This window comes from Prionailurus bengalensis, chromosome E1, assembly GCF_016509475.1.
Source record: "Prionailurus bengalensis isolate Pbe53 chromosome E1, Fcat_Pben_1.1_paternal_pri, whole genome shotgun sequence".
NCBI lineage: Eukaryota > Metazoa > Chordata > Mammalia > Carnivora > Felidae > Prionailurus > Prionailurus bengalensis.
Genome location: NC_057347.1, coordinates 5884213 through 5897131, shown reverse-complemented (window position 1 = coordinate 5897131; position 12919 = coordinate 5884213). Strand labels below are relative to the sequence as shown.

Genomic DNA, 12919 nt, shown 5'->3' with positions numbered 1-12919 from the left:
GTGATGCTGAAGAGGTTGATCCCCAGGCCACGCTTGAAGAGTCACACACACGGTCTACACGCTCCAAATCCAGATCACCACATCTGACACCTGCCTTACTTGGACCCTTGCTACACAAAAGCAGGGCCCCCCGCGGGGACCAGCAAAGTTGGCATTACCTGGGGGCTAGGTGGGAACGCAGACTCTTCGGCCCCACCCAGACTTCCTGAATCGGCGCATTTTGATACGATCCTGCGGTGACTTGTGAGCGTGTTACAATTTGAAAAGCACTAATGTCAACTTCTCGTGGCTAGCTTTCTGGAGTCCCCTCGCCCTCTCTGCAAACCATTCTGCTCAGTGTGGCCCAACTTATCTTCCTAAAACACACGGGGGCATTTCGGCTCACATACTGGGAAGGCTTCCTGCTCCAAGAGCAAGCTCCTGTGTCTGGTCTTGGAGGCCTTCTCCCCGCAACCCCCCCCCCCCCCCCCCCATGTGATTGCCATCTGTCTGTCTGGTCTAAGCCCACGGTTACTTCTTCTTAGGGCTACTCTGCAGAATGCACCTTTCGCTCCGGAAAGGATAGCCGCTTGGCTTTGTTGCAATGTGTTTCATTGTGATGGGCAGATAAAGGCGCCTCGGTAAATATTTGAGGAAGCCTGCTCGCAGAGCCTTAAATACACGGATTAGCACTGAGCACAGGACTCGGCCGCAGCAATCTGGCCTCTGGGTGCCGCTTTCTCTTCTACAAAAGGGGGAAGTGACATCGGCCATCCTTATTTCACAGAGTGGCTGCAAATAACTGACGGCAAAGGCAGTGGATTTGGAAGGGCTGGTGAAGTGAAAATTTGTTAGAGAATTCATTTATAATCACTCTGTCGGAGCTAAGACTTCAGCGGGCCGCCTGGAAAGCCGGCGCTCCGTTGGCCAGGCGGGGCGGGGGGGGGGGGGGGGGCGGGGAACCTTTCTTGTTTTGTTTATTTTTCCTCGCATTGATTTCTTCGTTGATTCTCCCGCCCAACGGGCTTTTGCTGGGTGTCTGCTATGTTCGCGGGGGTGTGCTGGGTGCAGAAAGGTGCTGGAGGAGGGGATCTCTCCTAAAGGGAATGTGGCGAAGGATGCGGTCGTGACATAAGTGCCTGTGCCACAGCCACGGCGCTCTAGCAGAGGCGGCTGTAGGCCATTTGGGAGAAAAGGGAACTGAGCCACTTGTTTCGCCCCGGCCCCAGCTCCCCCTGCAAGTTGCATAAAACAGGGGTAAGGGGACAGGAGGCCACAGGAGAGGGGCCGCTTCGCGTCTTCCTGATACGCGTGGGAAGGGATCACCGGGTGAACACGATCCGGCTTCCATGGACTCAACTGGATACCTACTCCCTGAGCAGGCACCGAACAGGATGTGGGTGGAACTATTTAAACTAGAGAGAGTAGGGGCGCCTGGGTGGCTCAGTCGGTTAAGCGTCCGACTTCGGCTCAGGTCATGATCTCACGGTTCGTGGGTTTGAGCCCCGCATCCGGCTCTGTGCTGATGGTTTGGAGCCTGGAGCCTGCTTCGGATTCTGTGTCTCCCCCTCTCTCTGCCCCTCCCCTGCTCGTGCTCTATTTCTCTCTTTCTCTCTCTCTCTCAAAAATAAACAAACATTAAAAAACATTAAACTAGAGAGAGTGGCAGGGGGTTTGAGGGGCGAGGGACAAGGAGTTATGGAGAGGGGTGGGGAGAGCAGGACCACATAGGAGGGAAGGAGACAAGATCGGGCAGCGAGACGGGCAAGGGTGTGGAGGGAAAGGCAGGGGAGAGGGGCGGCAAGGTCAGAGGAGCCCAGAGACTGTCAGGTCCAGGCAGCTATGGGGTCAAGAATGACCCCCATTGGGGCAGAGGGGTCGTACCTGCAAAATAACCCAGTGACCTTTCTTGGCAGCCAGGTCCAGAGCAGCCTCAGCCACCACCTCCTGTCCTTGCCCCAAAGACACGTTGTGAAAGTTCCGGTTGTTGAAGGTGTAGCCGAGCTTTTTACCTGGAAGGGGTATAGAGTTGTCCTTAGAATCTCTTGGGCCCAGGATCTGTGTTGTCATAGGTCCACAAGGAACATTCGCCTGTCTCCCGGTCACTCCCCCAACACAGGCGTGTTTGAGCCTCGGGCCTCCTATGCTAACCCTCTTCCTACCCTCCGTTCGGGGACGGAGGGTACATCTGCCAGCTTTCCGTCCCCAAACAGAAGGAAGCACCCAGCTTCAATGCTCCCCCTCACACAACCCCCCCAGGATGGACAGCAATGTCGGTGATCTTCCTGGCAGCTTTCATCTGGAGACCAGGCGTTGGTCCGCTACCCTAGAGGGTGAACGGGCTCCCAGGCCAGCCAGCAGGTGGGTGTGGCCCCTTCTGACTTGCTTGGACCTCTGAATATATTCTCCCCCGAAATCTACTGGGAGGCGTGGCCAGTAGGGGCAGGACCCAGGTAGTTCGGGCTTCCTGTACTTTACCCCATAACAGCCTCCTCCCGTTTTCCCCAGCACGTAGACACGTTTGATCTCGTCATGAGAGAGGTGATCACGTCTGAGAGCAGAGAAGCACAAGGCAAGGGCTTGGCTGTGCAGGTGGAAATGTTCTGCGCCCGGAGAAGGGCGGCCGGTATCGGGAGTGGGGCAAGGGATCTGCCATGTACCAACGTAAATGTCACAATCACCTCCCTGGCTGTGAGTCCAGGAAAACCCTCACACAAAGACATTAACCTTGGTAGGGAGGCCGGCCCGATTCTGCCTGGGCCGTCCGCCGTGAGCCCAACGCCAACGACGTTTAGAGCAATTACGTAAGATTCTTTAGACAAAGGGTCCTAAGAGTGAAGGAATTTCTTTCTAGGAAGATAAAGCACGTGAGAGACAAGAGAAGGAATTTAAAAGAGGAAAAGGATAACCACACGTCCTTAAACATTTCGTTTCAGGGCAACTGAAATCGAAGATGCATTCCTCTACGTGTGTGCAAGAACACTTAAAGAAAATGGTCAGCACGGGATATTTCTTTAACATACTAAAAAAAAAAAGTACAGAATCTCCTTCGCAACTGTGTAAGAAAAAGCAGGAGGCTGACTTTTTTTTTTTTTTTTTTGCAGTGAGGACCCGTTATGATAGATTCAGTCGAGATGGACCCAAGAAACACCCTTATTAAACGCTATAAATCCTGGCTGGCGAGAGAACCGATGTCAGCTTTCGAACCGGCAATATAAACAACTTATTCCAGAGAAAATAGCGGGCTACAAGGCGCCGGGATTATTAGATCGCCTCCGAGACGTTCCGTCTCACAAAGGAGGCTGTCTCTTTTCTTTGTTAGCGGGAGGTGGGGGAAGAGGGGCGCTTCACGGGCCGCACAGGCTGTCGCGGGCAGAGTCCAGTGTGGTCCGGCCCGGATCAGCTCGCATGAGTCCGGCGAGGCTGATGGGGAGATGCCGACGAGATTTACAAGGATTGAACGCTCGCAGCCAGGATGACTGTGGCACCGGCCGGTGCTGTGAGATGCTGGGGCAACCTTGCAGGGTCCCTCCATCTGCGACCGTGGGGCTCTCCAGACACCCTCCCGGGGCATCAGCAAGCCCCCCTCTCCTTCCACAGTCACGTCCTCTGGGGTTTCCACCTTCATACTGTTTTGCGCCGAGGCTCCCCCCGCCAGCCCCCCACTACCTTTAACTCATCTTTCCTTTTCTGATCTCCCTTCCTATTCTCCGTGGGGGCAGTGTCACCCAGAATGGTGTCCCATCTTTGCAGGGTGCTTCTTTGACCTCCCGTCCCTGAGGACCGTGGCACCTTCTGTGGCCCTCTCTTGGGCTCCCCAGATCCGTGGGGCTGGGAGGAAGGGGAATGTTTTTCTAGCCCACTCTTGTTCCTGGCGGGCTGTTTCTTCCCATCCTCATATTAAAAACCCCTTTTCTGGGGCGCCTGGGGGGCTCAGTCGGTTGAGCATCCGACTTCGGCTCAGGTCATGATCTCGCATTCACTGAGTTCGAGCCCCGCGTCGGGCTCTGTGCTGACGGCTCGGAGCCTGCAGCCTGCTTTGGGTTCCGTGTCTCCCTCTCTCTCTGCCCCTCCCCTGCTCATGCTCTGTCTCTCTCACTCCCCAAAATGAATAAATGTTAAAAAAAAAAGTTAAAAAACTCCTTTTCCTTTTAAAGCATATGCCCTCTGCCTATATTGCCTACTAACTTCTATGTTCTCTGCCCTCCGCCAACTTCCCAGTGAGATTTGCCTTTATCGGGGGCTCTGGAATTCAGTCCAGAATCCTCCACAAGACCCATCTCATCACCATCCCAGGAAACCTCAGTGTCGCTACAGACGACCGAGCCAACATCCAGCCTCATGCTTCCTCATCTTCAAAGGTCCTGACTCCACCCCGGTTCTGTTACACACCCCCCGTGGCTGCAGCCAGGACGTCGCTGTCCCAGAAAACTGTCCCGCGTCCGAAACATTCTTCACTCACGTCTACTCCCATCACTTCCTACTTTCTTGGCTGTTCCCTGTTACTCCCTTGTCACCTTCAGCGAACTGTCTGGACTTCAGCGAAATGTCCAGTCCATTGGCTCCTCTTTTTTTCTTCCTAATCTTCACAATGACTTCCTTCTTCTTATTTCTTTTTTAATGTTTATTCATTTTTGAGGGGGGGGGAGGGGCAGAGAGAAAGAGGGAGACACAGAATCCGAAGCAAAGCAGGCTCCGGGCTCCGAGCTGTCGGCACAGAGCCCGACGCGGGGCTCGAACCCACGAATCGTGAGATCACGACCTGAGCCGAAGTCGGACGCTTAACTGGCTGAGCCCCCCAGGCGCCCCATGCTCCCTCTTATTTTAATATGGACTCAATAATCCTTACTTGGAATGAAGACCTTACAAAATCCTCAACTCTGCTTCCCCTTCCACTTCCTGTGTCACCCAACTTTCGCCAAATCCTCAATCCCGGATGAATTAACCAGAGGGAAAGGGAATACATTTGGTGAACGAGGGGCACCCCAACTTCGTGACTCTCACCCCCGCTGCCGTTTGGCAATCCTGCCACGCTCCCAGGAATTGGCTGCGTTGCCCATTCCCTACTTCCTTTAAAATTCCCAGGAGGCTCCGCTCTACTTAGTTTGCGTCACTCTCTGCTTTCCAGGGAAAACACATGCCACGTGTCAGGGACTCCTTCAATTTCCTGCCATTTTAGCCGCATCCCTGCACGCTCCCATCTCCGTGGGAGAGGTGCCCTCTTCTGCTCCCTAAATCCCATCTCTTCTTAGATCATCAACCTTTGTCTGCCTACTCACGCCCCTGGCTCCCTGGAACACGAGCAAAAGAGTCTCTCTCAACCCCAAAGTGAATATTTTGCCAATCTTGAAGCTGTTTGCTAAAACTGTACTTGCTTCAACCTGCCCGAGTCCCGGTGGACTGTTAAAGAAACGAGAACAGGGCCAGGAACGATGAGAGGGAGAGGCTGCACGCCACGTGCGGATAATCTGGCGACAGAAACAGCAAACTGGAAACCGTTTCTTTGAACACACTGGGGAGCAGGCTTGAACAAATCTAAGCAAGCTCACAGTTCTGACCAGCGTGTTGGAAAGAGAAACAGGAAGCCGCGGGAGGCAGAGGTGGTAGATACGGCTTCTTCCTGACCACAACACGGAAATAACCGAAATATTTGGTAAAGCCACGTAACTGAACAGAGGAGGACACGGACAGAGCAAGATCGTGCTAGAGTCACGTGAAAGACCAGAGAAGATGCCTGTGTGTTAGGGTGGAAAGGGGAGTCCTGGGTTGGGAGTGAAGGGGAGTCTTGGGTTGGAAGGACCAAGGACCAAGCTGTCCTTCCAAAGGCCATACAGGAAGGAGCCAACCGAGCTGCCTCAAAGAACAGACGGGATTATCACCTCCGTTATAATGCCTTACAATGCTACCGTACTCTTGACATTGTAAAGTCTTTACACGTCTTAGATTTCATTTTCATCCTACAGTGGCCCTAGGAGGCAGGTAAAACGGGTGATTGGGAAAAAAAATGGGGGATTGCTTTTAAAAGAAGCAAAGGCACAAGCTCGTGTGCAAATCAAGAGGTATGGCTCATTCAGGAAGGAGGTGACGAGGAAAGAGAAGAGAAAGAGTGTTACATCAAAGCACTTTCAAGGATCCATCTGACAAGGCAAGAAGAAAAACAGTGGGGGTGGATGGTCCTAGCTTTTGTGTTGAAACAGGGGCCAAGAAAAGTGAATTGAATTCCCCCCTCCCCTCCTCCTTCAAAATTATTGAGGAAGGAAAATCCTAGAGGAGACTAAGAGCCACAAAGGTGTCAGAAGAGCACAGATTTCTGATCAAGGGTCAGTGGATGAGCTTTAGGGGCTAGAGAGCTCCTAAACTCTACGCAGAACTTTGTCTGTGGGTCTACGCGCCTGGGGCGGGGATGAGGGGCTGTGGTGGAAGGGGGCTGAGGCAACAAATCTTCCGGTTGACTCTGAACTTTTAAAACCCTCTCCAGGACTAAGAAGTGCCATACTGAGGGGCGCCTGGGTGGCTCAGTCGGCGAAGCGCCCAACTCTTGATTTTGGCTCAGGTCATGACCTCGTGGCTCGTGAGGTGGAACCCCGCATCGGGCTCTGTGCTGATGGCACAGAGCCTGCTTGGGATTCTCTCCTTCCCTCTCTGCCCCTCCCCACCCCCCAAATAAATAAACATTAAAAAAAAAAAGAACTGTCATGTTGAAACAAAGGGATAGAGAAATGAAGGGGTTAAGCACATAAATCACAAACTCGAAAATGGGGAAGGATGCCAAGCTCTGTAAGAGCCTAAGTGGAGTAAAACAGTGAACTGTCTGATACACAGCCTCTGCCCAAGCATAGAGGCAGTAAGTTTACTTAATAAGTTGGGGCTGGGGAGAGAAAGGAAAGTGGGAGTCAGTCATGTAGACTGCAAACTTGAGAACAGGAGCCCGTCAGGCAGTCTGATTCCATCCAAGATGCAGAAAGCATGGCTGTCGCCAGAGTATGTGTTCTAAATTGGTGAATTAGAAAATAAATCAAGCCATCAATGAGGCAAGAAGGAAGGGAGAGAGAGAGGAGGCACAGGTGCGTAAGTAATCTCGAGTTGATGAACGGCAATATTGCTTCTAGTAAGGAAAGGTGTTGAGAGGAAGCCAAGGGCAGAGCTGAGATAATGTATTCAGAAACAAATCACCAATATGGACCAGGGCGGGGTCAGCGTCCCTGAAAGGACAGAAAGCTTCAAAGCACATGATGCAACAGACAGAGGTCAATTGGCAAAGAACAGTAGGAAATTGCTCATTTGCAGGGTATATAAAAGCTTCCGAAAAGGGAAAGATTGAGTGAAAATGAGGAAACTAGATCTGTCAATATGAAAGGAATAAAGCCTCTGGAAGCCAGAAGGAATACAGGACTCTATAAAAGGGTGAAACTCAGGAATAACTTAGCTATGACAACAATTCTTATGATATTTACTCATTTATTTGTGGATTCATTCAACAAGTATTTACGGAGCACCTTTTCTCTGCTAGTTATGCTTTTAGGTGCTGGTTCCAAAATGGTAAGCAACAGGTCCTGGTCCTTGACCTGAAGGATCTTGGTGACGCGCAGGTAGGCATGCTCTGAGGCAAAGATATGTATGGCAGGGGACCGACGGCCTTGCAGGGAGGTCAGGAGAGGCTGATACCTGCAGGGTGAGTAGGCACCGGACTCTTGAATTGCTGGGAGAAATAGTTCAGATAAAAGAAACCTCTTGTAACACTGCCCTGGGTCAGGAAGGCTCACGATCTACAAGGGCTGTGTGTCTGGAGTAGAGTGAGCTTGGGGGAAGGTAAGATCCAAGGCTTGGCACAAAGGCCAGTCCATGCAGGCCCCACGGACCGTGTCAGTGGTACTGGACTTTACCTTAAGAACAATGGGAAACCACCAGAGAGTTTTAAGGAGAAGAGTGATACAGTCGGATGTGAGATTTAGCAAGATGCCTTTGGCTGCAGAGATTGGCAAAAGATTGCAGACAGGGGGTGAAGAACAGAAAATGGGTTAGGGGGCCACTGGGACAGTCCAAGTGAGACCACGGTGACTCAGACCAGGGAGGCAACACTGAGGACAGAAACACTGAGGCCAGTCTCACATGGATTTAGGAGGCAGAATCCATAGGACTAAATGTGGTGGGTGGCAGAGGGAGTGTTACTGTGACCAATTCCAACATTTCTGGCATGGCCAACTTGGTGAATGGTAGCGGTACTTACTGAGAACGAGAGAGCAAACTTTCCAGAGGTAGAGAACACTAGGACTTTTCCACTTGAAATGGCACGGCAAACGCTGAGCAGATGAATGGAAAAAACCCACACCAAACGCAGCTCTTGGAATTTCAGAACAGGAGGTAGAGAGATAATCCTAAAGTTTCCAAGGAACAGACACAAGTAACCAACAAAGAAGAGAACAGCACCCTACTGGCATATGATCTCAACCAAACATAACCGACTTCCTGAAGACAATCGAGCAATGTGGACACATTCTGAGTACAAATCACTTTGCACTTAGCAAAACTACCAAACAAGTATAGGGGCAAAATTAAAGCCTTTTTAGACAGCCAAGGATTATGAAATTTTACTTCCCACGACTCTTTTCTGATGGCATATGCTAGCAAAACTGGGGTGAAAACTGAAAATGAAAGACGCAGGATACAAAAATGATAGAACTAAACTAGAATATAAAGAAAATAAGTCCCAGGGTGGGACTTGCCTAGAAAGCCACAGTGTAACTTATCTCTTTTAGAACAGAAGTGGGCCCTAGGTAGAGCATTTTCAAGAAAGATAACACTGGATTCTATTAGATTCTATATAGATAACGGGGATTCTATTCAATTCGTACAATAAATAAGAAGTGTGAGATATTAGTGATAATGGCAGAGGGGGCATTTATTTCTTCTTCCAAGAACAAGGAAAAGACATTCAGAAACTCCATGAAAAACTAAAAGCTCTTCGAGAAAATCTTCATCCTAGTAGGAAGCAAACTGAAATTTGATATGACTTTGAAACTCCTTGCTGAGAACATTCTTCTTTGAGAGACCCCTAGAGATTAGGACATTGGATCCATGAAGAAGGATGTGTAATCCTAGCATATTTACGTGCCTCTTCAGTGAAGAATATGTATTTATTAACTATGACATAAACCCTATGTATCAGTTTTCAAATATTACAGTTAACTTGTAGACTAGGCGTGAACAACATGAATGATGGTAACATTAGAATGAATATATATTCATCCTTGTCTACGGAAAACTTAAGGGGCAGCTGATGCGAGCTGGAAAACTGAAATCTCAGCTTACACAGAGGAAAGTCAAGAGAAAGCATCTGGAAATCACGGAATAAAAAATTAAGTTTCACTAACGCTGTTAAAGTGAACATAGCCCATAGAGGAAGTGAACATTTTAATATAGCTATCAGTAGTTGGGAGTTTGCAAACCAATTAGATAACTGGATAAAATGGACACATTCCTAGAAACAAATACCAAAACTGACTCAAGGAGAAGCAGAAAATTGGAATAGATATATAATAAGCAAAGACATTAAGCTAGTGATTCTTTTGTGTGTGTGTGTGTGTGTGTGTGTGTGTGTGTGTGTGTTCCAGTAAAACTTTATTGACAAAACAGGCACAAATCAGATATGGCATGTGGACCACCACTGCTGATCCATGATAGAAATGAACAAACAGATAAATACATCTTATACTCTCCATGAGCAATTTTTAAATTCTAATTGTTTTTTTTCCCTAAAGGATGGCGGGGGGGGGGGGGTAGGAGGAACCATTTTACCTGTGTGTCACTGTCATTTACCTTCCAGCTTACATTGGTAACTCTGGAAGCTAATAGCCTCAAACCAAACTTCCTGTCTGCTTTTAAGATACAGAAGGGGCTGGAACGTGTTATTGCGGGTTTTTTATTTTAAGGACCGAGATCCTGTTTGCTACTTTTTCCTCCCATCTAGTGAAGTTCTTCATACGCAGACAGCCTCCAGTAAGAGTTGAGGAATGTCTCTTACGCGGCCACTACTCTTTCTTTCTTCCGTTTCACTGGCAACAATGACCATCTAATTTGGCCTTCTTTGGCATTGCTTATCCAAATAGAGAGTTAATATATTCAAAGATGAGGCAAATGCAATTTCTTTCAAAATGCAGGAAAATACCAAACGCAGAACTTGAGTGAGAAACTACTAGAAGAGACTGATCGTGGCCAAAATCAAGTCCAAAGGTTAAACATGTTTGCCCTCCTTATCTAAGGAATGAAAATGCTCAGATGCAGGGCAGAACCTAAATTCTCTTCAGCAATTAGCAACTTCCGTCACCTGTTATTGCTTGGCTAGTGTCTTCCCAAAAGATACAGTGAAATGCTAATTTAGCCCTCGGGGCCTGTGAATGTCACCTTATTTGGAAATAGGGTCTTTGCAGATGTAAGCAAGTTAAGTGGAAGTCATTAGGGTAGATCCTAATCGGACTGGTATTTTCATAAGGTGACAGAAATCTGGACACAGACACACACAGAGAAGAATGCCACGTAAAGACAGGATGTGCAGGGAGAAGGCGGCCACATGACAATGGAAGCAAAGATGGGAATGAGGTAGCCACAAGGCAAGAAACATCAGAGATGGCTGATAACTTTCAGGAGCTAGGGGAGAAACATGGTGCAGGCTTGCTCTCAGGCCTCCAGAACCTTGCTGGCACCTTGATTTTGGACTTCTAAGCCTCTAGAACCATGAAAGCACAAACAGCTATTGTTTGAAGTTAGTCTGTGGTGATCTGTGGCAGTCCTAGGAAACTAAGATACCAACTATGGGCTGACATAGAATAATTCAAATAAATTTCATAGAGCGTTCCCTTCTCCTCTTGTTAAATGTCCTCCTCACTGTCTAGATACCTCAGTCACAGAGTCAGCTCAGTAATTCTGCCATCAGATGCACAGGCCACATTTGATTTTGATTTGTCTTTCAGATAAGCCGGGACTTTCAAAGTTAAATGGAAATGATCATTTTAATACTTTGCCTGATGTGGATTCAGAGCCAGGCCAAAGGCAGTTTGGCAACCTGTCAGCAACTGACAGTATGACTGAAAAACCTGATATGTCAGCTATTGTTCTGCTGTATTAGCTTCTTTGGGTCCTATGAACTCATGAAATATAACAAAGCGCTGTAATGTCTAAACTCTTCTGAATATATGGCTAGCGATCACATAACTCCTTTTGTCTTAGTCTATGCCTGTCAAAGAGGAATGCTCTGATGTCTTTGTTTTTGTTTTGTTTTTTTTAAATATATGAAATTTATTGTCAAATTGGTTTCCATACAACACCCAGTGCCCATCCCAAAAGATGCCCTCTTCAATACCCATCACCCACGGTCCCCTCCCTCCCACCCCCCATTAAGCTAGTGATTCAAAAACTTCCCATTAAGAAAAGCTCAGGCCCAGGTGACTTCACCACTGAATTCTATGAAACATGAAGAAGTAATATCAGTCTTTCATAAAAATCTTCCAAAAAAATAGAAGAGGAAGGAACACTTCCCAAATCAGTTGGTATATAGGTCACTAGTTATATCCTCATACCCCAAACAAAGACCTCACAAGGAAAGAAAACAACAGGTCAGCATCTCTTACGAATATATCTGTAAAAATCCTCAAAGGCATATTAGCAAATTGAATCTAGCAATATATACAAGGATTATAACCCAGGATCAGGTGAGATCTCAAGAATGCAAGGCTAGTTTAACTTCCAAAAATCAATTAACGTAATATCTCAATAGAATAAACAACAAAATGATATCATCTCAATGGATACAGAAAAAACACTTGATAAAACCCAACACCTTTTCACGATAAAGGGAAAAAAAATTCAACAAACTAGAAGGCAACTTGCTCAATCTGATGAAGGGTATCTGTAAAAACCCCACAGTTGACATCATACTTACTGGCAGAGATTGAATGAATTTTCCCTAAGATCTAGAACAAGTCAAGGATGTCCAAACTTGCCATTTCGACTTAATATTGTGCTGGAAATTTTAGCCAGGTCAGTTAGGCAAGATGAAGAAATAAAAAGCCATCCAGATTGGAAAGGAAGAAGTAAAACTACCTCTATTCGTAGATCACATAAACTTGTATCTAAAAACAAAAACAAAAACAAAAACAAACCCAAGGAATTCACAAACATTATTGGAACCAATAAACAAGTTCAGCAAGGTTGCAGGATAGAAGATCAATATACAAAAATATACATGTTATACACCTGAAACTAATATAACCCTGTAGGTTAACTATTATTCAATTAAAAAAATGCAAGACTTTACACCCCAAACTACAAAATATTAATCAAAGAAATTAAAGAAGACCTTAACAAATGGCAAGACATTCTATGTTGATGGCTCAAAAGACTTAATATTGTTAACACTTTCTAGACTGATCTACATGAACTATTATCCAGTCATAGAAAAGGAGTGATACATGCTACAGCAAAAACCTTGAAAATATTATGCTAAGTAAAACAAACCAGCAACAAAAGACCCTATAGTATATGATTTCATTTCTAGGAGATGTCCAAAACAGGCACGTTTTTAGAGCCAGAAAGTAAATTGGTGGTGGGCTTGGGAGGACATAAGATGGAACAGAAGTGCTCACTAGGGGATCTAGAATTTGGGGGGGGGGTGCCAAGAGACACAAATTTGCTAAAATTAGAGTGTGGTGATGGTCACATGGCCTTGTGAAAATATAAGCAAACTTTGAATTGTATACTTGAAGTGGGTGAATATGGCATGTGAATTATATCTCAGTAAAGCTGTTAAAAATGTGGTAGAAAGTAGAGAGTCCTAGTGGGCATCAGTGGGAGCCAGATTCTTATTTTTTAAATCAGGGAATAAATAGATATCTAGAATTGATCAATTTAAAACTAGTGATAGATTAGTAGGATACTGGCACAAAAA

General features: G+C 47.0%; 1 protein-coding gene across 1 annotated transcript in view; it reads right to left on the bottom strand.

The window, feature by feature from the left end:
- The window catches only part of DNAH9 (dynein axonemal heavy chain 9), a 332285-nt gene that overhangs the window by 37337 nt on the left and 282029 nt on the right, over positions 1 to 12919 (bottom strand). Inside the window, exon 63 of the mRNA XM_043585501.1 lies at positions 1864 to 1991. Coding sequence (XP_043441436.1) covers positions 1864 to 1991 — 128 coding nt within the window. The remainder of the gene's footprint in view (positions 1 to 1863; positions 1992 to 12919) is intronic.